Source organism: Kwoniella mangroviensis (assembly GCF_000507465.2).
Source record: "Kwoniella mangroviensis CBS 8507 chromosome 1 map unlocalized Ctg02, whole genome shotgun sequence".
NCBI lineage: Eukaryota > Fungi > Basidiomycota > Tremellomycetes > Tremellales > Cryptococcaceae > Kwoniella > Kwoniella mangrovensis.
In genome coordinates this window covers 3,651,157-3,675,589 of record NW_027062534.1, presented here as the reverse complement: position 1 = coordinate 3,675,589, position 24,433 = coordinate 3,651,157, and the positions used below count along the sequence as shown (strand labels likewise).

At 44.4% G+C, this 24,433-nt stretch overlaps 9 protein-coding genes across 9 annotated transcripts; 6 read left to right on the top strand and 3 right to left on the bottom strand.

Annotated features, from left to right (window-relative positions):
* Positions 1–431: 431 nt before the first annotated feature.
* Positions 432–1,399, top strand: I203_106502 (uncharacterized protein; the record flags this gene model as incomplete). Its single annotated transcript, XM_019150256.2, has 3 exons — positions 432–640; positions 755–1,077; positions 1,155–1,399. 3 exons carry the CDS (start codon positions 432–434, stop codon positions 1,397–1,399), a joined length of 777 nt encoding a protein of 258 aa, XP_019000584.2.
* A 900-nt stretch (positions 1,400–2,299) lies between these two features.
* Positions 2,300–6,158, top strand: I203_106501 (uncharacterized protein; the record flags this gene model as incomplete). Its single annotated transcript, XM_065517986.1, has 4 exons — positions 2,300–3,284; positions 3,349–3,520; positions 3,610–4,645; positions 4,710–6,158. The coding sequence occupies 4 exons, from the start codon at positions 2,300–2,302 to the stop codon at positions 6,156–6,158; spliced, it is 3,642 nt and encodes a 1,213-aa protein (XP_065373290.1).
* Positions 6,159–7,263: 1,105 nt separating this feature from the next.
* I203_106500 (GTP-binding protein YchF) lies at positions 7,264–9,132 on the bottom strand (the record flags this gene model as incomplete). Its single annotated transcript, XM_019150258.1, has 7 exons — positions 7,264–7,429; positions 7,506–7,578; positions 7,648–7,957; positions 8,249–8,326; positions 8,412–8,805; positions 8,874–8,974; positions 9,064–9,132. 7 exons carry the CDS (start codon positions 9,130–9,132, stop codon positions 7,264–7,266), a joined length of 1,191 nt encoding a protein of 396 aa, XP_019000586.1.
* A 524-nt stretch (positions 9,133–9,656) lies between these two features.
* I203_106499 (cytidine deaminase) lies at positions 9,657–10,762 on the top strand (the record flags this gene model as incomplete). The annotated part of the gene is made up of 6 exons (XM_019150259.2): positions 9,657–9,711; positions 9,812–9,848; positions 9,927–9,997; positions 10,248–10,291; positions 10,364–10,404; positions 10,513–10,762. 6 exons carry the CDS (start codon positions 9,657–9,659, stop codon positions 10,760–10,762), a joined length of 498 nt encoding a protein of 165 aa, XP_019000587.2.
* A 518-nt stretch (positions 10,763–11,280) lies between these two features.
* I203_106498 (uncharacterized protein) lies at positions 11,281–13,636 on the bottom strand (the record flags this gene model as incomplete). Its single annotated transcript, XM_019150260.1, has 11 exons — positions 11,281–11,487; positions 11,556–11,679; positions 11,737–11,801; positions 11,854–11,913; positions 11,970–12,061; positions 12,120–12,394; positions 12,485–12,726; positions 12,800–13,007; positions 13,100–13,176; positions 13,292–13,387; positions 13,577–13,636. 11 exons carry the CDS (start codon positions 13,634–13,636, stop codon positions 11,281–11,283), a joined length of 1,506 nt encoding a protein of 501 aa, XP_019000588.1.
* Positions 13,637–14,333: 697 nt separating this feature from the next.
* On the bottom strand, positions 14,334–19,273 carry I203_106497 (uncharacterized protein; the record flags this gene model as incomplete). Its single annotated transcript, XM_065517985.1, has 11 exons — positions 14,334–14,468; positions 14,555–15,322; positions 15,387–16,836; positions 16,918–17,589; positions 17,660–17,681; positions 17,738–17,751; positions 17,818–17,918; positions 17,987–18,476; positions 18,568–18,633; positions 18,711–18,757; positions 18,821–19,273. 11 exons carry the CDS (start codon positions 19,271–19,273, stop codon positions 14,334–14,336), a joined length of 4,218 nt encoding a protein of 1,405 aa, XP_065373289.1.
* A 466-nt stretch (positions 19,274–19,739) lies between these two features.
* Positions 19,740–20,248, top strand: I203_106496 (uncharacterized protein; the record flags this gene model as incomplete). Its single annotated transcript, XM_019150262.1, has 3 exons — positions 19,740–19,797; positions 19,883–20,003; positions 20,152–20,248. The coding sequence occupies 3 exons, from the start codon at positions 19,740–19,742 to the stop codon at positions 20,246–20,248; spliced, it is 276 nt and encodes a 91-aa protein (XP_019000590.1).
* Positions 20,249–21,500: 1,252 nt separating this feature from the next.
* On the top strand, positions 21,501–22,987 carry I203_106495 (uncharacterized protein; the record flags this gene model as incomplete). Its single annotated transcript, XM_019150263.1, has 7 exons — positions 21,501–21,597; positions 21,675–21,863; positions 21,926–21,979; positions 22,049–22,148; positions 22,249–22,431; positions 22,520–22,751; positions 22,883–22,987. 7 exons carry the CDS (start codon positions 21,501–21,503, stop codon positions 22,985–22,987), a joined length of 960 nt encoding a protein of 319 aa, XP_019000591.1.
* A 553-nt stretch (positions 22,988–23,540) lies between these two features.
* Positions 23,541–24,415, top strand: I203_106494 (uncharacterized protein; the record flags this gene model as incomplete). Its single annotated transcript, XM_019150264.1, has 4 exons — positions 23,541–23,709; positions 23,824–23,909; positions 24,009–24,239; positions 24,326–24,415. 4 exons carry the CDS (start codon positions 23,541–23,543, stop codon positions 24,413–24,415), a joined length of 576 nt encoding a protein of 191 aa, XP_019000592.1.
* Between the last annotated feature and the right edge of the window lie 18 nt (positions 24,416–24,433).

Sequence of the window (24,433 nt, the reverse complement as noted above, 5' to 3'; positions counted from 1 at the left end):
ATTCAGAAAGTCAATTCGGAAAGAAGAAAGATGTTTGGAACGACGGCTGGATAAGCTCGAGTAGATGAAGAACCAAGGTTTCACATTTCCGAAAGTTGTGTGTCCTTCGTAGACCTCGTCGAGATCATCCTGGCTGGTGACGAGCAGAGCATACACACGCGAGTCAGGACAGTCAGAAAAGCTGAATGCGTTGATGATAATGGCCACAATGAAGTCGCTCTTGTTACAGGCATGAGTGGTCAGGTCTATTAGTATGGTTGACGGAACGAATCAATTAATCAACGGAATCAAAATTTCCAAAGCAACCAAGTCCAAGGTCTGACCTTTCTCAAAGGTTCTACAATCCTTCAATAATCCTTCAACGCGACCCATTTACTTACCTGCAGCACTCGTCTTCAGGAGCCATACGAGACTATCGACCTACTTTCACAATGTTATCACCCATAACCGCCCCTCCCATCTCGATAACACCAGAGGAACACACACAGATAACTTCCTCTACACCCAGTTCGTTTGTTGACATACCGCCTATATTGAGATGGTACGATGAAGAGGTGGAAGTACTCTTATCGTCTAGGAATGGAGGATGGGAAGGATGGGGGGAGGGCAAAGTGAAAGGCAAACTATGGGTTAATGAGATGTAAGTGATTTATTTAGTTTAGCTTCTTACGATTTCCGAGTTCAACATGCTCGTGAATATGAAGTAGTTCTTAACAATAGTGACTTTTCTTACTGATAGTTGTAAAATTGATAGATCCGTAGCTTTCATACCCTCTGATCCGAATATCACCCCTGGCTTCAATCTCCCCTTCCCCTCTTTGACCCTGCACGCATTAACCCCTCAATCACCTGAATTACCTGCACATTTGTATTGCCAGGTGGACGAGTCGGATGCGCCTGCTGCTGCCGCTGCCGCTGCCGGACCTTCTCAACCTCTTGGACAACAGAATGGGAATGGAGATGCACATATGGATCAGGAAGAGGAAGATGAGGATGATGCGGAGGGGTATGAAGGAGGTGAAGAAGAGGAGTTTACCGAGATGAGGGAAATAAGGATATTCCTAAATCAGTCTAAACGTATGTCAAAGCTCTCTCTCAACTCGCATGATCCTAATTTGATCACAGCTGAATAACTTGTACTATACCTATCGCAGTGGAATCGCTATTCCAGGCTTTGTCATTCTGTTCAGCGCTACACGATAGTCTCTTGCCCAATGGCGAACCATCGTCCTTCTTCGGTTTTGGCGGTGACGATGACGATGAAGATGAAGATGAGGCAGAGGGAGATGAGGGTCAATGGGAAGATGCTGATGAAAGTGCAGGTGCAGATGGATCAGGAAGGGTGAGATCAGATTTTCACAGTGGTGGTGGACCTCAGGCTAGGTTCAGGCCTTATTGATCGAAATGCAAATGTAAATCGGGACGGGTTGAACCTTGTATGAAGATACTGCATAGAGAAAGAGGATAAAAAGAAGAAGGCAAAGATTGGAATGACATATCTCATATGATAGATTCATCAGGCTGATATGCATATCTTTCGGAACCTGATAGGTAATATACTTCCCTACTACTACCAAGAACGATGCAAAGCTGAAAACGACAGCGAAAGCGAAGGCGAAGAAAGAGACGAAAGATGAGGAAGTAGGGCAAGTAGTAGATCAGATGGAGAGGTTTTTGAATTTGGTTGATTGGGGCAACGTCGAGAAGCCCAAAGGTTGGGATGATGATGACGGGGAGGAGGAGGAGGAGAGGAGGAAGAAGAGATAAGCGCAACCATTGACGTATAACGAGATCATACAGATGAAGATGCTTATTATATCATGTACAAAGTAAGAAATAGTCTTCACGGTAAATGCAATGAGATTCCCCCATACTCTACCAGCTCTGCTTACTTGTGGTACTGAACATTTGTGTGAGAAATACATGTAAATGTGGATTATGCTTGATGCAGTTGCCAAGTTGTTGCTTAACGTAATCTTAATGTAAGTAAGGATATGATGGGTTGGGTTCCGGTGGTCGGTGGTCGCGATCTGAATTAGGCCGAAGGCATGTAACATGTAGCGAGTGCAACAATAACAATTGATTATTGCGAAGATTTAGATTAGCTAATAAGCCTAATTAGGGTAATATTCAATATCACCCACCTGCTCCTATCACCTTGACGACGCAGTCTCAATCCACATACTATCTACTACCGCTGTATGTCTCTCTAGACATATCCATCCTTGTAACATCCGCCAAGAGACAGCTACATAACACAGGTGAACCCACTTTCCAACTCACAACCCACAGCCCACGAATGACTACTACCCCCTCGTCATCACGCTTACCCCGACCGACACTTGCTCGCGCGAGTCCCTCTTCATCATCTTCAAGATATGTATCACCTTCCAGCTCTTCCAAGTCCAAGACCAAGTCTCGCTCGGGATCTCATCCTAAGATATTGCCCTTTCCCGAGCTGTCACTGAGAGCACAGGAGGCTCAGCGTACGTCGAGAGAAGGGTCCAGGACAGCTAGTCCGATGTCGTCACCTCCCATCGACAGGCTGGAAGTAACGTTCGATCAGATGGTATCGATGAGTAGAGGTGGATCGTCGGAAGGTAACGGACACGAAAGGAGGTCATCAGCTTCAGCTGGTGGGAATGGGAATGCACCTGGTCCTCATTCGTCCTCGGCAGCATTGTCAGGATCGACTTCACCTCCCGTCCCTTCTCCTCTTGCCGTCAGTGCTGCTAGATTATCAAGAGCCAGAGCAAGTACTGCAGCTAGCAGGGCTAGACATACTGGCAATGCCAGTGATACAAGCTCGAGGCAATCTCCCTCGATCACTGTCGGACGAACTGCTGGGAGACCAGCTTTACCAGTGGGCAATTCACCTAGTAGAAGGATAGAAGGATTTAGACCTGCATCTCCCGCATTGGCTCGCGTGACTACAAATGTACATACGACTTCGACCACGGTCAACAATTCTTTGCTCAACCCTACAACTGCTACTTCAGTCCAACCAAGACCTGTACCTACCCTCCTGACACCGCCTACACCGATCCTACCCTCAACTCCAGTCAAACATCATCCCTATCCTCATATCAGTCACACGACCCACAACCCCCCCGTGCAGCTTGCAACGACCTCGACAACGGCAATAGCACCGATATCTTCAAGCTCTCATATCAAAGATCATCTCTACCAGTCGTTCGCGAAAGGAATATGTGCGGATGTCAGGCTAGTGGTCAAGAGGTGGAGTGTATGTTATCACGTACACAGAATGATCTTGGTTCAAACGAGTGAGTCATATATCAATCGGGGAACATGTGAGATCACTAACAAATGAATAACATCGTCTCACAGGCTTCTTCCATTCCCTTTTCCTGGGTGGATTCTCCGAGACTCAACCTCACATGGGAAATAGTGGGAAAGGCAAGGAGAAAGCGAGAGAACGGGTTATCACTGAAGCGGAATGGAATGGAGAAGATGTGGAATTGACATTTGATGATCCAAACATAACCAGAGCAGCTTTCGAGTGAGTTGCCGCCCCCTTTCCTTCTTCATTCATTACCATCCGACATCTCAGCAACCGAACATGAACAAGTACTGACCATGACAACACAGGATATGTCTATCTCGATTATACTCGTCCCATCCTCATCTCCAATTCCCGACAGAATTGCTCCCCACTGCCACCTATCCTCTTACACCCTCTTTCCCACATATCGCTCTTCCCGACTATTTAGTTCTTCGAGCTTCGATACCTCCGAAATCGCATCTTGCTACACCTCGTCTATTGCTTTCGCTACTGGCTACAACCATATATCTAGGTCACGGCATGTTCATGCGCGAAGTCTTGGCCTTGATCCTTCGGACGGTGGGACCATTGACGGTAGGAAGATACCTCTCGTTCGCTTTGGGAGATGGCATAATGGAAGAAGAGTATTTCGGTCAATCGGAAGAAGGTGCTAGATCTCTTAGCGGTATAGCGAAGATAATTGAGGGTAAACAAGATACCTCGTTCGTTTCTCGTCAGACATCAGATGAAGATCTTGTCGAAGAGGAATTGCACAGTCTTGATCATACCCCTCGATCATCTAGTGATCTAGGTACAAAGTTAAGCGATAGTAGTGAAGAGTCGATTCGACATGGTGGAATACCCATACCTTCCCTCCAACTCCCATCCAGATCCAATTCAATGCGAAGTCATCATACGACCGATGATCCGTTCTCTTTCACTTCCAACGACGCCATCTCCCTACCACATTATTACGGAGTAGTAGGGAACAAGATCGGTGAAGCTTGTTGTTGCTGGTTAGCCAGATGGGGTGTCGACCTGTTAAATGCTGAGCTCGAAACCCCTTCTTCCGCTTATCGAATCTGGGCACATGGTGGTCTACCTACCAACTTAGTCCGGGCGATACTTAGCTCTGATTATTTCTTCGTAACCAATGAAATGGAACGATATAGATTTGCTAGGAAGGTATTGGACCTGAGACGATCAGGTTGGGACGAGGAGAATGAAGATGCCGGAGATATCAGTCTTGTGACTGGTAGTGCTGTAGGGTTCCACCTGGCTGATGAATCCTGGGAAGAATGGGAAGAGGAGGAAGCAGAGATACTTAAAAGTTTCGCTGAAGGGATTTACTATCCTCATATGGTATGTCAACCCATCATCCATGATCTGAGCAGGCTCTGTTGCTGATGAATGCGCTTGATATCAGACTTTCGATGATCTGTCCACCATCGCTTCCGATATCGACCCGGCTACTCACCTACCCTACGCACCATTGTCGGTGCTGCAAGCTGCTCATTGGGCAGCAGCTGATCTCCGATCCCGAGTCACTGCACATGAGAAGACGGGCGCTTCTCCTCCGACGGCGGACGACGAGAACGAACTCGGTCTCACACAGAGTACCACCGCTATTTGCACTCGAAACAGAAGACGTCGACCAGCTACGAGAAGTCGAGTGCCCAGTCCGGCTATCCCTTCGTCCTCGACTTGGGGACCTCCGTCGCCTTCTTCAACGATTGATACTCTACCCTCACTCCATTCTTCCCAAAATACGATATGGCACGCTGTTCCTACTGACGGCACGCACAAGATCGGTGCTAGTGGATTGTTGTCTCTCTCAAACTCGATGCAATACAACGCCCTCGGTGATATGCCAGATTTCGGACCTGAACCTCTTGATCCCACATCTCATCCTACTTCCGACGTGATGGAAAAGAATCGTCCGCCACCACATGGCGAGAGGTCAGCATTCGGATTGATGGGCGATAAGATGAGCGGCAAGGATCTAGAAGATAAATGGATCAATGAAGGTGGATCATTCATGATTTCAGGTTTAGGCTTAGGTGACTCGCCATCGAAAGTCACTCTTGGTGATGTCAACGAGGAAAGATGGACCAAGATTGAACCGTACAGATTTTCAGTGGAATTTTTCGATGTGGACAAGTTGACTGAGAAAGAAAGGTTTTATTCGTCTACGCATTTCTACGCTGGCTCATATTTCAATTGTTATGTCCAAATGATCAAGAGGAAAGAAAAGGGATTGCAATTAGGTGTCTACTTGCACAGACAATCACCAAATGAACCCTTCCCTATACCTTCTTCACCGAGGAAATCCAATATTGGTTCATCGCTTGGCGATAAATTAGCACCTTCGTCATCATCACTTCCATCCTCGTCCGTAGGACCAGGTACGACTCCTTCTACCGCTACTTCGCCGGTGTTGTCGCATAATAGGAATTTATCAACTTCACCAATGGTCGTCCCCGGTTCACCACCCACCATTACCACAGGTGGTCCCACTTCGTCATCTGTAGGCCAGAGCACGAATATGAACAATGGATCGGCATCAGCACCATATATCGATTCAAGATCAACTACCAAAGCGTTTTTCAGTATATCTTGCGCTTCAGCCTTGGGTACAGCCCTGATAAGATTTACTTCTGGTCCAGACTCTTTCGCCTTATCTCAAAGTTGGGGGTGGAAATCGTCAGCTCTGAAATCTGAAGAATACCTTTGTATACCCCCTCAACAACCACAATCCCTGCCTGAAGACGAGGGTGGGGATGGAGTGTTGGGCTGGTCAGGTGAAATCCCACACTCTAGTACGAGGTACGGTCAATGTAGTCTTAGAGCGACGGTCGTCCTTGGTGTTGTATAACATTGGAGACTTACAGATCCATTTGGTATATGTATACGGACTTTTATCTTGATATGACGGAACGAATGTGTACTTCTGACCTCCAGTCCGGATGATCGTCTATTTTCCTCGACTTCAATCAGATCTTTTCCTTTTCCTCTTTCCACTGTTTAATCATAGTGCTAACAAACCTTGGGAGATATATTGTCTCTCATCGCATACCATCGCATACCATCCATCTCGTATCTGACTGATTATTATTAACGTACCAGGTGGAGATGATAAGTCTGCTAAAATCAGCCTTTACGATCAACTCATTTAAACCTTCCTCACAACAGACGAAATTCGACGATCATTCTCAAAATTCATGTTCCCCTTCCTCCGCAGATTGCGCGATCTCAGAACACCCAAGATACCCTCCCTTCTTCCCTTCGAATGGTACCAGATTGGACTATCTACCTGATTCGTCTGCCTCCAAACAGTCACAGATACAGACGCATGATGTTCCTTGCCTTGGCGATATTGGGGTTTCCGTCGATTCCCTTTCGAGTCATACTTCGAATTCAAATACCGGTGACAATAATGAATTTGTATCGATATCACTATTCGTAAAGACTATGACCTCCGCCGCACGTAAATGGAATAGATATGCCGAAACGGGTGACTGGAGACGCCAAGAAGGAAAAGGAAAGGATGGTTGTGAGCCCTATTCTTCGCAGTCCGTCCAAGTAACTCAATCTCCTGCTCTCTGACTTACGTATCATATGGTTCGTAATCGTATTTCCATATTATCTATGTTTGTATCTGGTTTAGAAACCGATTGATCTCATGCCCGACTTTATTGTCTACAACGTTGCTCGGCCTATTGTGTTCTCCATATGTATACATTGTACTTATATTAAAATGTATAAGTATATATCATATTCGATATTCAAAACTATTGCGAGATCGCTGTGTGATATGAGTATGATCCCATTTTCATTCAACCGCAGAATATTTTTCTAGTACCGTGCAATGACAGTCCGATGCTGTATATAATGTTCACAGATAGCCATACAACAAAGTGAATGTCTAACGCATATGCATCAATATACATGTATAAAACTTCTTTACTACATACTCTACTCTATTGACCAGCTTTCCAGTAACAGATATCACCATCTACGACCTCATAAGGTTTACCTTGTTGTCTTAGCTTACCGGCAGCTTTGACGAGTGCTTCCGTACCGTATTCCTTGAGATCGTTGTAGGCCATAATTTCACCACAGATGAATTTGTTTTCGAAATCGGAGCTAAAAGATCAATTCAAAGATTAGCATTGCATCGAACTGAACAGGTTATGGTGGTGTGCATAAAAGGACGACTTACTGGATGACACCGGCAGCAGCAGGAGCTTTGGTTCCTTTTCGGATTGTCCAAGCTCGAACTTCATCTGGACCGCCTATTAGAGTAAATCAATGTAGGTCAGTCTCAAACTTCAATCAACGTGATGGGCAAGTGATCCACTTACAAGTGAAATATCTGATCAAGTCCAAACTTGTATAACCGGCCGTAGTGATCTTGCCCAACGCACTGGCGTTCTTACCCAATCCGAGTGTCTCAGCTTCAGCAACCTTCTCGTCATCCGTCATCCTGACCAGACGCTCTTCGAGAGCCACCGAGAATGGGATAAGGGAATCTCCAGGGTTGTTCTCATCTATCCAAGCTTTAATCTTGGGTAACCACTTGTTCTTTTTCCTCACGAAATCTCGTTCAGATAAATTGACAAGGTATGTAATGGGTTTGGCAGTCAAAAGGTTTAGACCGTTGATCACTTCGACCTATATTCCAATACAACAGCTGAAGTGAGCATCTTCCCAACTTGAAGATAATAGATGTTTCAATAGGAAGGTGGATTGATGTATATATGTGATAGATCAGTAAAATAAAATTTCTCTCATTTGATAATTGGGCGTTACTCCACATCGATGAGCTGGGTTTAAAGAGCAGAGCTCTGTTTCATCAGGCAAGGGAATGGTTTGGATGGATGGAGGATATAATTGGAAGTGGTGAAGACAGAGACAATCCGTAAAGATTTGAACAAGTCGTGTAGTGAAACATTGAAAACTAACCTCCTTGTTCGACCAGTTTCCTTTTCGAACATCCTTGTTATCTTCCACAAGGAGTTTGAGGATTTTTTCAACGATAGCCTGTAAATCGAAAAGATATGAAAAATGTACAATATCAGCAATCCGCTTAAAGATTGTTGATTCGATTTTTTTTGAGTTGACTTACAACTTCCTCTTTCTTGGCTTTATCAGCCAAACTAACACCACCAGCCGATCTAGCATTCTTCTTAGCTTGTTCCAAACCTTTCTCAACCCATTCGATATCCTTCAATCTCAACTCCGTTGAGATAATCTGCATATCCCTACATGGGTCTACATCACCTTCGACATGGATAACTTCGGCATCATCGAACGCTCGGACCACTTGGAAGATACCGTCGACCGATCTGACATGGGACAAGAAAGCGTTTCCTAGACCTGCACCCGTCGATGCACCCGCTGTCAGACCTGCGATATCCACACAGGTCAGGAAGGCTGGTACTTTTGAGGCGGGCTTGTATAGTTGACAGAGCCAGTCGAATCGCTCGTCAGGTACGGGGATACGAGCTTCCTCTGGGTCGCTAAATGACGGCAAGACAAAACAGTAGCGTTAGTTGAGTAGAGATATTAGTCAGGATGATATACTTACATAGTGGCATAGGGGAAGTTTGCGGCTTTACCTAAATCGGTTTGAGAAAGGGTGTTGAAGAAAGATGATTTACCGACGTTTGGTACACCGACGATACCGATCTAAAGAACGACACATGAGGGATAATCAGCCACATTCGTTGTCTTCAAAGTTAGTGCTATAACTTCGAGTGGGAGAGCTATATACCCACCTGTAAGTTGTTACTTGGTCTACCAAGAATGACCTTCTTAGGTTCTTCGACCTTCTTCTTAGGAGCCATTTTCTTGGGTGGTTTAGCGAATTGAAAAGAGGTCGAGGAGAACGAAGCTGAAGCTACAGTAGATCTATTGAAATTTGATTGTACAACGGAGGAGACAAAGGGAAATGAAAATCTAGAAGTGACGGCTTTAGTTGATTTGGTCAAACTTCTTCGTGATGCGTTAATGAGGGATAGACGAGGTGGCATGCACCTTTTTAGTCAAAAATGGAGTTTATATCGTTTTTATTTATGATCTTGGTAAAGTACCAAAGAAAGTGAAAGAATGTTAAAGACTCGCTGAGAGATGAGAGATGGGGAGATGGCTCAAGCGAGCCTTGAAATGAGAATTTCGGATTTTAATTTCATTCAGAACGCAAAAAGTTAAATGTTGCCCTCACTTATGCTTGTCCAGGGGTTTGGAGACTCCACAGTTTTGCAGGTCCACCAGGTCAATCGACAATTTCTGTCTTCTGTCTACTGTTATCTATCCCCTTCGCAATCATAACATACAATAAGTACGAGTACAGGAGAAGCATCGAATCAAAATGACATCCATAGATACCCAGCAACTAGACAAGCTCATCAGGGTGTCTTTGTCATGTGAGCATAACCTTTTTCGTATATCCATTCGCATATCCATTCGCCTGTCACCGGTTTGTTGAGAACATCGAGCTGAATTGGGTATCAACCTGTTATATAGATCGAGATAGAGCTTATGCTCCCTATTCAAAATTCAGGTCAGCTCAAGTGCCCTGGTCTTGACCTGTACAATGAGCTGCTGAGCTGACACGATGTATCATCTATCCGTTGAGCAGGGTTGGCGCTGCTCTTCTGACAGCAGACGGACAGATATTCGGTGGATGTAATGTTGAGAATGCTTCTTATGGTAGGTACAGAGAAGGTTTTTCACTTATCCACACATTATTGCGGGGCCAGTGGAGAGCTGAGCAGAGTGAAACTGTATTGTTAACAGTGTAGGAGTTGAAGAGACACTTGGGGTATATGCGGCGATGTACGTATGAAAGGGAAGCAAGGAGAAAGAAGACACCGGTGAAGCGGGTGGGGTCGAACGATGTTGCGTTGATTGGTTAAGGCGTATGGAGTCTGATCAGGATACTGACCAATGGTATCGTTAGGTGCCGGTATATGCGCAGAGAGAACAGCCGTTGTCAAAGCTATCGTAAGTAATGGAATTACAAAGCACGAAGTAACAGCGATATCATGCTCATGCTGTATTCAAATTTGATAACAGAGCGAAGGTCAAAATAAGTTTATAGCAGTCGCTGTAACTTCGTAAGTTCTCCACATTACGTCCAATCTCATACAATTTCAAATTATCAAGAGATATACATCTCTTCCTCTCATCTTTTAAACAAAAGACTGACGATATTCACCGAATAGCGACGTACCTTCCCCAACAACCTCTCCGTGCGGTATCTGCCGTCAATTCCTGCGTGAATTCCTCTCACCTTCCATACCCATCTATATCATCTCATCCGAATACCCATCGGAATTACCCTCTTGGCTCGATAAGCTAGATCAAGACCAGGAATCAGACGAAATTAAGAAATACGTCGTGAAGATGACAATGGAAGAATTGTTACCTAGTTCGTTTGGACCTGATAATTTAGGTATGCAGGGGCCTCAATAGGGTCAACCTATCGGATTGAGCATGTATATGAATATAACATTGAGCATCTTCGTATACGAGTATGCCATATTCTCATTCTTGTGAAGCACCGGTCCACACCACACACCATCAGCTCAGTGGCGTTCAAGAGGGAGCAAGACAGGCTAAGATCATTGCACCGCAGGGACCTTAACTAGCTTGATACTTCATGTCGATTTTGATATTTCTGAATATGCATAAGAAGTTTTTGTTTGGAATTTCATTGTAATTCAAACTAATTGTAGTGTGATTAGAAAGAGTAAGGAAGGAAATAGGAAATAACAAAAGACCACCACCATTCGTCATTATTATTGATCTCAATAGATTTGTATTGAAATCAAATTGAATTGAATCAAAATACAAACATACAGCAATAAACAATGACCATCAAAAAGAAAGAAAGGTTCCCTTCCAATCTATATGACCCGTACCATCCGCTAACGCTAATTCATAGAACATAAGACAAGCCAGAAAATCCCAACTTCTGCTTTTGTCCCCGTTTAATGATCGATGATAGAGAGGTTACCGGTGATTAGTTTGTTTTCAAGATTCGTTCCATCTGGGATCATGATTTTGTTACCCTCGTTGGCGACGATGATACATGTACCAGCTAATCTGACACCTTTACCAAAGTGGACGTCTCCAGCGACAGTAAGGTGATCGAGCTCAGTGATGTTGGGGATGGACTTGAATCGTTTCTCGAAGTTCTACAATTTGATCATACATATAAGCACTTTGCTGTCATTGCTGAATTCCACTATACACAAATACTCACAGCAACCTTCTTGAATTGATCACCAAGCTTGACAACGGGAGTACCACCGAATTCTCTCGATTTGTCCATGGTCAACACACCGTGTTCGAGGTTGTAAAGCTTGGACTTGATCAAAAGCAGATCACTGTCATAACGCGAATTAGCAAAACGTTCTTTTCTAGTATCGCATATAACTACTCACGAGCACGATTTTACGGGCAAGAATCGAGATCTGGGAACGTTGATACCGATGGCACTGTCGAAGTGCTGTAGTATGACCGTTAGCTAGTTCCCTCTCGTAGCTGAACACTTAGCTCACCTTGATAGCAGCACCGATGGCGGTCTCAAGTTGGATAACAGCTTGTCCAGCGTCAGTGACCTAAAAGGAGTATATGAGCTATGCCTACACATGATGCGGTGTAACTGCCAGCTTACCTTGTTGTTAACAATGATCTCAAGGTTGAGAGCATCTTCATCCATGACTCTCTTGATGGCCTTCAAGTTACACCAGATATTGTTGGTGTTGACTGTGGATTTCGCAACCGTAAGTATAGGACAGCCGTGGAGTTTAACGAGAACACTTACAGATCTTGAACTTTCTGGTAGAGCAGAATTCATCCAAGTGATCTTTTGGTACTTGAGCAACTTCGAGTAATCTGGCTTTACCCTCGTAGTCAATGATGGTACCACCTTTGACATCGGCCTTGGTCTTGTCAGTGACTTCCATGACGTATTCGGCTTGAGCGTCAATCATAGTTTGCATGATGTTGAGGTCGACGACGGCACCGAGGTTATCAACATTGGAGATGAAGATGTATTCTTTACCGGCAGCGATAAGCTTGTCGAGAAGACCGGAGTTGCTATAGGAGGAGAAGTCAGCACCAGCAGGACCCAAATGAAAAACGTGGGCTACAAAACGTTTGGATTGGGGATGAGGGCAAAATACTGACGTCAAAGCATCGAAGATATCACCGTGTCCGGGAGGATACCAGTTGGCCTTATCGGAGGTAGTCTCCTTGGGACATGGGAGGAGTGATTCCTTGTCAACTCGTGGGTATCTAGATTGGTTGAAAGTGAGAATGTTGATATTGTGATTTTGGTATTTTTGGATGATTCGAGCGGTATCTTCATCGGTGTTGAACGAGTTCATGAGGATGAAAGGTACGTTGACGTTGTATTTCTCGTTGAGGTGCTATTCGTGATATCAGCTTGACGAACGTGTGTACAAACCGTACTATGGAGTCAATGCGTTTTAAGAGACTCACCTCAATTTGTCTGACTGAGAGATCCAAGAAAGTCATACCTTCTCTAACCTCAATGATAGACTTGGGACCAACACAACCCATAGTAGTACCCAAACCACCATTGAGCTTGAGAACAGCAAGCTTGTTAAGGATCGATGGATCAACATTGTCAAGTACAGCATAAGGTCGTACTTGTTCAGGTTTAGGAGGGTTGATCTTTTCCCAATCACTATGTGTTTCCAAAGAGAGTGATCACGTCAGCTCGCACTCGTCTACAAAATCAGGATGAATGAATGAACGTATGAATGGAGTTGAACGTACAGTTTTTCACCCTTGGCTCTTTCAGTCAAGAATCGGTTGAAAAGCAAGAAGAAAGATTGCATTTCAGCCTCGAAGATCTATTGGGAGGAATCTCACCCATCAGCACATAACGTTCACCAGTCAACAGTGAGTTATTTCAGATTCAGATCTTCAATCATGAGATTTGAAGTTGAGGAAGAAAGAACAACTCACCTTTCGCTTTTGAGCGTCAGTCTCACCAGAGACCATCCTATTGAGCTCATTTCGCATGGTCTTAGCGGCTACACCAGTAGTAGCAGATTTGAAGTCCTGTTTCAGTCAAAATGCGAGAAGAAAAAAAACCCATGAAAGAACGAAGAACGAAGAACGGAGAGCAACCAGGATCAGTCAGCAACAGCGGCAGCGACAGCAATATCAACAGTGTAGGGAATGGATATATGCCCAGATGGATTGAGTGAGAGTGTAGTCATAATTCAAGACGAAAACGTGCGGACGTACGATGGCGGAATGACCTCTTTGTCTGACATCTTTCTTACCTGGTTCTTGGAGAGTAGCCATTTTGAGATGTTTTAGTATGAGTATATGGATGTATGAGGTGCAAGAAGAGTATGAAAAGAATGTGGATATGAGTAAGAGTGAAGATGTATGAATGAGAGTGGATGGTGGAATAAGAATGGTGGTGGGGTCAAGGAGGGGGAGGGGGACCTGGCGGAGCTACTTTCAGATGCCAATGACGCGCTCGCTACTTTGTATGATACGTGGCGTTACTCTGATTCTACCTCTCTCTCTTCTGCTTCCAGTTGGTCTAGAGCAATATACTCCCCTACCGCGAATTTCAGGGTTCACATGTTCATTGCCTTTTTACGTAACTATACATCCATCCACTACTTGCCATTTTCGGATGCTTTGGGAGTGGGTTATTACCTGTCTCGGAGTGGTCTATGCAGATCACTAGCATCCCCCCTCGTGATTTACGTGGTGACGATCTCAAGCTGCGGTAGCATGACAGCCAAGGGGTTACTAACTTGATTTCAACGATAGGTGTCAGATTGACATGATAAGAACACGTGAATTGTTCTCACGGGTCAACGGATCAGAGATACAACTTCAAAGATGCATGAGGATGACAATGTTGAAAGCAATGACAATGACTATGTAAATGACAACGACGAGGACTAAAAGGGCCATAAACGCAATGATACGGTTAAATACCAACTTGTCCATTCTCGACAAAGAGGTAAAAGGTCAACTCGATTTACGGATGGATGGAATGTTTCGGTTTAGGTATTGGCGGTGTAGGTTTCAACACACCAACAGATATGGGAGAAGTGAAGAAAGTGCGTTTCTTCTTTTCCGGTTGATGTGATGATGGTGAAGAAGTTGATGATGCCTACAAATGAGAGAAAAAAACAAGATCATCAATATCCAGCATCGCATAGCGGATTGTTCAAGTCGTTGATAATGGCATAGACTTACTTCACTAATGTCAGAAATCCTTTTCCTCTTCTTATCATTCAACGCCAACGTAGAAGAACTAGAGGAAGAAACGGGACCCACACCGGCGGCGACAAGGGCAGTAGGAGGTTTATCGGTGTATTCCTTGGAGTAGGTTCCACCGTGATGGGTACCATTAAGGGGACCGTTGTGGGAGACATTATGGGTACCATGATGATACTTTCCATTCTCATAAGACAAACCTTTCAAATTCGAAGTCGAACTCGAGCCTGATTTACTTATATCATTCTTCTTAGGTGATAACCTCTCTTCTTCTTCATTCTTCAATCTATTCATCTCAGCAGCCAAAGGATGAATATGAATAAAGGCTGGATTCTTCGCGGGTGATGATTCCCAACCGTTGATCTTGATATGAGTGAGATTGGAATTGACGTTCAATTTCAATTTTGGCATATTCATCTCTCCATTACTTGCACTTGCACTAGCGCTAGCGCCAGGGGGCGATGTAGATGACGACGAAGATGATGATGCAGGATGTTTATCTAATGCATTTTCGGCCATGTCGATTGATGAGGTCGATCCAGATCCATTGGACGTCTTGCTAGAACCGAAACCGGAACCGGAGCCGGCTGGAGGTAGTGGTGGTAGGTGATGAACGGAGTAAGGTCTGGATGGTCCAGCGTGGTTCTCCCTAGTGGTGGTTTTCGAAGGGGAAATTCCAAATGAGGACGCATGATGATAGCCAGCTTGTATAACCTGGGATTCCAGTGATCTGGGGAAAAAGCGATTCTGTTCAAATCAAGATCTCATCATCAGCTACGAGCGGTCGTTGAGCATACAAACGTCAACTTACTTCATCCCTAACTTTAGATTTCACTGCATCATCAAATGACAAATCAATAGGTGACTTTTTACAAGTAGGTGAATTTACACTTCCATTCCCTATTTGTGATTGGGATTGTGATTTCGCCAATTTCTTCATGGCTGCTTTTTGGTGTTTACCTGAACCCAACGGTCTACCTTTCTTCCTTTTGAGTGATTCAGGTCCCGAAGCATTGGAAGAATAATCTGAATCGTCCGAATCAAGTGTAAGATCAATAATAGGTGATCTATTGATTGATGAAGTGGAAGGACTGTATTTGGTAATTGGAGTCGATTTGAGCATGAAGTTGGAGCTGGAGTTGCCGCCGAAATTGAGAATTGGTGAAGATACGACTTTTGACGCTGTGTTCTTTCCAGGTGAAGTCGTCTTGGAAGATACCACCATTCTTGAAGCGGCATTAGGCAGAATGGGTATTTTGGGTGCGATAGGTCTGAATACAGTAGATGTTGATGCAGATACAGGACGAGGCTTAGATGACGACGGTACAGCGTTTCGTGCGGTTGGTTTCGGAGGCGGTATTACCGATAATACAGGTGAAGTTGCAACTTCCATCTCATCATCTTCATCTTCATTCACTGTTACTCTCCCCTTCTCCTTATCTTTCCTTGTGAAGAGAGTGATTTTATGGGGTATTTGTCTTTGTACTCTGACCAATGCTCGCGGATCAACCACGAGTTCAGTGCTGGTTCCAGATGAAGATGCAATTGACACATCACCTTCTTCTTCTACTTCTCCTTCATCTTCTTCTACTTCCTGTTGCTGGTTGTTCGATTGGAGACTTCCAGAACTTTCTGGAGAACCAGGTTCTATACCCATCCCTGCCAAGTTCTCTCTCCGTTCTTCTCGAGCTTTCTCTTCTGCCAATTTCTTCATCTCCTCTTCATCCTCTCTAGCTCGGAATCTGCCACCTCTTCTTGTACCAGATAAAACCTGATTCTTCTCAGCTTCTTTCTTCCTGATATCTTCCTCAGTCAAATAAGCATATCTACTCCATACACCTGTTCCTTTGATATTCTTCGCATCTCTCTGCTTTTTCTCTTCCAATCTGAGTCTCCTCGCCTCTTCTTTAGCTTCCTTCTGAGCCTGTAAAGCTGATTCTCGAGCTTCAGCAGCAGCTTCCCTACTCTCCTGTGCTGACCACGCCGCTTCTCTCAAGGACTCAACGAAGAAATCTTCAGCGGCAATTTGTTCGCGCAATTTACGCGCTTGGCGCATGAGTTTGGTTTCGTTGGCTGGTGACACTGGCACTTCGATCGGTTTAACATATTTAGGTTGTTTACTCAACGTCGGTAAGGGTATGGTGGAGATTTTAGGTGGGATATATCGAGATGGAAGTAAATGTGAAGGTGGATATTCTCGTACATCTTGAGGTCGATGAGATGGCCAAGGCAATTCAAAGATGAACGCATGTCGAACACACCTGAAGCCATCATAGTCAGATTCATATATTCAAATCTTCCAAAATGAGTCATCACTCGGTGGGTTACAATCCGAAACTCACCTAGCACAATGTTCGAAATATCTTCCATTGAACCATATCTGTTCCGCAAGGGGTTTTGCGCAAGTCGCGCATCTTGGAAAATCATCTGGGAGGTCGTCCGTTACTTCAGTGGACTCCTCATCATTTTCAGAAGGCTCATCTTTCTTGAATTTTTTGGGTCTTTGAAGGAATGACCAAGGTTTGATATTCTGGACTACTTTCCGAATGATCCTTTCCCTTCTTGCAGGTGGGTCTAGAGGGGAATCAGGTTCAGAAGCGACACTTTCCGTCGTAGGTGAAGGAGGTATGGTGATCTTGAGAATATTTCTCTTGGTAGGTGTAGCGGTGATCGAAATCGAAGCCGAAGCTGAATCTTCCCCATTATCATCCTTGAAGGAAACGGATAGACTAGCTTCTTCTGTGTCATCGCCGACCAGACTGGGCTCGACCGTAGTAGCTGACTGTAAATCATCAAGTTCATCGTCCTTATTGCCATTCACCACATTTCTCAACGAACTTGGTCCAACATTTTTGATTTCCCTTGCAATGGATTCGCGAATGTCGGCTGGGGTATCTCGGCGTGATGGTCCGGCTGAAGAATCTCTGGAATTCGATCTTGAATTTCGACCTGAAGGAATGGATGATACTGGCGTAAATCCACCGACGCCCTTTTGTTCGCAAGTAAGACAGAGACTATATATGGGAGACGAGACGAAAATAATTAGCCTTCCAATCGTTCAAAGGAGATTTCGAGAAGACTCGCCATTCTATGTTATTTCGACCGACTGTGAAGGCGGGAGTCAGCAAGTCTTTGTGGGATACTTCGGACATCCAGACTCACAATAGTTCTCTCCGCTAGAAAAAAGGAAATACAGGAGGTTAGTCAAGCATCCCCAACGGTCCAGAGGGACAATAGCTCACTAGAATGTGGTCAACTCGTCCCCAATCCGAATCGGCTTCAACACTCTGAATGTTACATGTTTCCCTTGTCGTAAGAGCTCCACATTCGGATTACAGTCATGCTGCGACGAAAGCATCCCAGTTCAGCCCATATTTCACTGGAGCGTTGTTTCCCTGTATTCGCACTCACATTTAAGAATCTAGCGGGACCTAAGAAAAGCTGATAACATCTTTTCAAACCCGACCACACTATACTAAAATCTCTTCTTTTGGTTCTATCACTCCTTCTCTGACCTTTTCGTGTCGTGTTACCATTACTATTGTTATTATTCTCCACTTCTCTCGATTTACCTTTATCTTTCCTTGCGGTTGTTGCTGAAGAATGTAAAGATACATCATCATCCTCATCGTCACTTCCTCCTCCAGCATCTGAATCAGTTTCTTCGCCCGCAGCTTCAACGGCAACAGCGAAATCTTCACCAATCTCCATTTCTTCCCTCCATTGATCTGGCAACGGGACCACACTCCCTTGTAATTCTTGCATAACCAGTCCGGGCGTTAGAGGTCGAGTTGCAAATACGGCCAACTCGGTGTGACCCGTGATGAATGAGTATCGAGAAGTTAGGTGGATCTCTAGTCGGGAAGTAGGTAAGAGAGGTAAGAGGTACCGACGTAAATGCCTGAATGAAGTATCAAGTTGAAAAGATCAGTAAAAGACTCCTCTTTGGTTGATCGGTCATTCAGCAAGGATGATTGGGACATTCAACATACGAAACGAATCGTTCTCTCTGATAATCCGTCATTTTACTCTCCAGATGGGATTTGATCAAGTGGAATCTACATGATGAATTGTTACCCTATCAGCATTTGTAATTGTACTCTATATCCCGAGGAAGATATCAAACAGAACTCACTCTTGTAACCTTTGCATAGCACCTTGAATATTTCCTTTCGTCACAGTCTTGAATGCCACGTGAATCATCAGCGATATATATCATGGAAGGAAGGAAGGGTATATACCCACCTCTCTGACTATATTCAATACCTCATCCGTCTTGAATGTCGGACCAACAAACTTGACCTGTTGGGGATGTACACCCAATTTGGTATTGGGCATACAACCCAACTGGTCTACCAGGATCCAAGATAGTAGATCATCATCTGCTGAAAGGTCTTCTGCAGGATGAGGTAACAAGTCTTTATCTATCACCACTCTTTCCTTTTCTTTTTCCTTTTCCTTTGTTTGTACGGAATTCGATCTCGATATCTGTCCATTTCCATTTGGAAAGGTTTTCGGTCTGAAGCTGATGCTGATACTGAAGGGAGGCCGATCCGTCACCCTTACTTGCTCTTGCTCTTCCTCTCCTTCTTCCTCTGTTCGTAGTGGTTGTGACATTTCCCTGCTAGTAGATCCGCCTGAGATTTGTGGTAGCGGTCCAATCGGTTTGTCGCGTGATATCGGTATTGATGTTGACATGGTCGTTTTCGTATTGTTTATTTAACCGAGTGGGTTGTTTGTTTATGTCTGACTGAAAGCAATCCACGCTCCAATTTGCCATATGTACTTATGTATCTGAAGTGAATAGAAGGGGAAAGGGATTATAAGGAAGTGGGGAGATCAAGGAAGGTAAGGTGTAGGATGGGGTTTTCCTAGTCTTCTATACGAGTAATGTTTGAGGCATAATAGTCAGTTGTTGATTCAACTCAGGACGGTGTACTGTATGTAAGTGAGTGTATGTGCAGTGGTGGTGAAAATGAGAATGGAAATGAGTATGATCAACGCGTCTCAACTCGAAGCGTACAAGCAAAGTAAGTTAACGGAACTTTTACCCTAACTTATTCTTCCTTTCCTTGCTCCCGACGAACTTACAGTTTCTTCTCCACTTCGCATCAGTATCAGCATCAAGTTCAGCTGACCTTTGTTTGCTTTGCTTGTGACGACCATGAGACTCTCACAGGTGAACAAGATCCTCCTGGGCTCTTGCGTAGTAGTTGTACCCCGTAAGTCCAACTCTCCATCATTGCACTTCTCACTCTCAATGAGTCGGACATCCATAATTGACCACGGTAACCGCGAACGTATCAGTATCCTTCTATGGTGGCCTAGCGATCAAAGAGAAATTCCTATCTAACGAGCTGGCCGCCGGCAAAGTCGGCGATGGGAGACCAGCTCCTCACGAGCGAGCGATGAGGGCGAGGATTGTACAGTGAGTGTCATGACATCACAAAGATCAGATCTTCGCTATATACCGTAGCAAATACATAACATGGCAATATTCGGCCCGCACAAATCGGAGACTTGTTTAATTACGATTTCTGACTCTGCTTTTGCTTCTTTATCTATTTTCGCTCCAGACTCGAACAAGAACGTAAAGAATTATTAAAAGAAGGCGAAGATCTCGATTCCAAAATCCTAGCTATGAAAAAACGAATGGCTACGAGTACTGCTTGAAAGCGTTAAAAACCCTTTGGATAGCCAAATGACCCATATCCTACTCGATAAACATACCCGCATATTCTTCACAAATCTTCACAAATCTTTTTCATGGCATAATCCCTGGTGGACCTGCCGCTTCAACCGAAAGGTTATTGACAGCTCCTCCTAACTAAGGACCAAGGTCGAAAACGCAATTACATATTGTTGTATATCATGGCATAATGTCAACATCAACACGACACATCATAATGCATGCTTATACGAGCGACACCTGAGGTTTCTGCATATCTATGCCAGAGTTGGAAAAGGACGTATCGATATATCGTCAAGCTAACACTTTTGGCATAACTGATTGCCTCAAGAAGGGAAGGACCATTCGAGAATATCAGGGGTCTGACCATGTAACGAACAACTCATCGTTTCACCACGTTGAGGCTCTCGGTGTCAAGGCTGACATCGGATCCGGCTATCTCTTGATTGATCGCTCTGGAAGATGAGACGATCGCCTATCTCACAAGTTGTTGTTCATGACGTGTCAGAAGAGGTTCCCTACGTATTGCTATTCTTTTGCTCCTTTGGTGAACAGTAGATGGTCGCTTCACTATGAGGTCATGCAGTATGGCCAATGTTGACTCAGTGTGAACCATTTTGATGGTCCCTTGAGTGATGCTTCAGGCTGACATTCACTTCTTACTCTCCCGTCGTACAAAGGTGGTACCGAGAAGGATACTTGACCTGCTGGTGGGATTAACGTCCTTTTCCCCCCATCTCAGGATCAAATTCTGCTGAGCAAATGCGACAGCCACATGTACACTCGACGCACCTGCCAATCCGAATTCATCCAATCACCATGGCCAATACCACCCACCGTCCACAAAAGTTTTTAAGCTCTTCCTCATCCAGCTACGACCTTTATGCTCAGTCATTGCGAAAAATCGTGCCGGTCTTCGCCGCTTGCCCCGCAGTCCAGTGTCCAGTGTGTGTGTTGTACGAGGCACGGACGGAGTAACCGGGTGATTCTCGGATCATCATCGGTCCTACTAGCAAATAGCAGAGATGTTCATGTTATCATATGCATCGCTCGTTAACGGCGAATGTAGCCTAAAACAGTGAAAGCATGTGTACCACCTACCAAGTATATATACAACAAGACATGATCATATACGGTGGATGCATGCATCACTTGCTCCTTTATACTCATCCTTTCACAGTGCAGTACATACCTATACTCTAATCCGCATTCGATAGGCAGAGTAATATCCAAACAATGGCAGACAGTTCACATTCACTCGGTAAATCCGTATTAGGTAGCGATGCGTTGAGCATACCCAAATTATTCGACGTAAAAGGATGGGTAGCTGTTGGTGAGTCACACATCCATACATCTCCCTTCCTACATACTCATTATATAACACTGATGATTATGGGGTTATACGGGTAGTCACTGGAGGAGGAACAGGATTGGGATTGGTGACTGCAGCGGCATTAGCTGCAAATGGTGCAAAAGTGTATATCACCGGTAGAAGACTTGAACCTCTTGAGCAAGCTGTCAAAGAAGCTTCACCAAAGGAAGGTGGTGGTCAGCTTATCCCTATACAGGCTGATGCAAGTACAAAAGAGGGTATTCAAAGTATGTTCATTCCCCTTTCCTTTTCCCTACTTCTCATTAGCTGATGCATTCTGGCGAAATAGAAATGAAAGAGATCATTGAGAGTAAAGAGAAATGGATCAATGTTCTAGTCAATAGTGGGTATCACCCATCCTTGCCTGAGGTTTAACCTATAATCCCACTGACCGATCGATTCACATGAGTAGACCATGGTGTATCTCTTGGACACGCAGATCCCAACGCTGTTGAACAGACTCCAGAAGCACTTTCAAAGGAGATGTTCGAAAATGAGACATTTGATCATTGGTGAGTAGCTCATATCACTTGAAGCTTTTTCGCTTCCTTCCTTTTGGAAGTATTCTATCCTTTACCAGTACTCATTGGCTTTATCTGCTCTTCTTATCAGGCTTGACGCATACCGAATTAACACCGCATCATACTACTTCACCTCATTCGCTTTCCTTCCTCTGTTATCAGCAGCCAAGACAGTCGGTAATTTCCCCGAACCAGGGAACATCCTCAATCTAGGTTCGGTCAGCGGTATCACCAAAACTAGTCAGAAAGGTCAATTCAGCTATAATGCCAATAAGTGAGTTTATACAGTATATGCTTTCCATGAGCCCATGAAGAACGGAAGTCTAGCAGTGGGCGCTAACGAACTGATTGGAATGGATCAGAGCCGCTACCATCTCGTTGTCTCATCAGCTAGCTACTGAATTCGCCAGACGAGACCTCAATGTCCGAGTCAACGTGATCTGTCCCGGTTATTTCCCTTCAGGTATGTCGACGATCGAAGATGAATATCAAGGATCATCAAGTAGGGAGTACTTCAAACAGCGATGGGGTACACCGTTGGGTAGAGCTGGTAATGCCGTGGATTACGCTCAGTGTATTTTTTCACTTATCTCGGTGAGTCATCGTCGATAACAATATCCCATCACCGAAGTATACTGTCGGGGCATGGACCATTCTGCGATTTGCAACCTGCGATCTGACATCTGACATCTGACATCTGGGCTGACAATGAACGGGACGTATAGAACCAATATATCACAGGGGCCGAACTGGTCATAGATGGAGGATGGCTTTTAGTTCAACGTGAGTCATGTCCGTCCGAAATGGATGAAAGAGTGTCACTGAATTAGTGCATGTCCATTAATAGCTTTCTAAGGAGGTTTGATATACGGGAACTGGCTTTGCGAGGTTTCTTAGAAACGGACAATAGACTGAATAGGATACGTGGTGAGGTAAAAACATACAGGAATAGAAATGATATCAATTCTGACCAAGTATAATATGGCCAATTCGAACCAAATGCTGGCCTCGTCTCGACCATTTACACCACACCACTCGCTTGATTGTGATTTTGACTGACTGCTCAATACATTTCTTACTGATCTTAACCAGTCAATCTTCGATCTTCGTTCTTATTTGCATGACTAATCTACGACGTACACTGACCACTTCAATGCATATATAAGGAATGGCCTCACCCGATCATATTATCGTTTCTTCATCCACTCGATCCAATTCCACAAAACCCAAAAAAACAATCTCTCTCCCCATTAACGACATATTTACGAATTTTAACGACACTCTCCCTTCTCTCCTAATCTAACGATCACCACTATTCTCTGACAAACAAAACGCCTTTGGAAACCTTCCAGACCAAACTTTAAATTACAAGCAACAATCAAAATGAGAGCTTCAGTCATTACCGCCCTTTTACTTTCCATCGCTACCACCAGTACCATCGCTGCCCCTTCTCCTGTAGCCCTCAAGACCGATTCGGTCGATAAGAAAGTAGCTTCGTACGATACGCCAAAGAACTTTCATCAGGATTGTGATAAACATAATGTTCAATGTAGTGAGTGGAGAGGTTTCAGTATTCCGATGTTCTCCTTCGTAATCCCACGTCCAGCGAAATGTACTAACCAACAATGTCTGGTTGATTTGCGATTTGCTGATAATGATAATTTAGATGCGATGAACAAGGATGTATACGGTTCAGCCAACCAAGGTTCAGGTGCTGTAGGTAAACAAATCGGCCATGTTGCTAATACAGGAGTGAGTCATACATTACATAACAACGTCTCAGTACTAAATGATTCCAATCAAGAATGTTACTGATACTCATATTGATTTTCGTGGTATACTTGGTTGTAGTCCCAAATCGCAGCTATCGAAGGACAAAACGATCTTTCCAAAACGCTCGCAAGCGACGGTCGAGTGATCCAACATGACCTTCAAGGAAGAGATCACGGCCATTCAGAGATGAATGAAGGGATTAAAAAGACAAGTTCGGAGGTTTACCCAGAAGGTTTGTTAGTAGAAGGTGGGAAATTCATGGCTACTCAAGGTGAAGCTGCTGAAGTTGCTGGTAAAGGTTTAAACACTGTAAGTCAGAAGAAAACAAACAGCAAATCCAAACACACATCTCAAGTACAGATGAGAAAAGCTTACAAGCTTCTGAACAATGACAGGTCGGTAAAGAGGCCAATGGTGAAGCTAAGACTGCCTCAAAAGGTAGAAAAGATCATGGTGATTCGGTTGTTAATGCTGTTGTCAGCTAGATCACACAGTACCTTCAG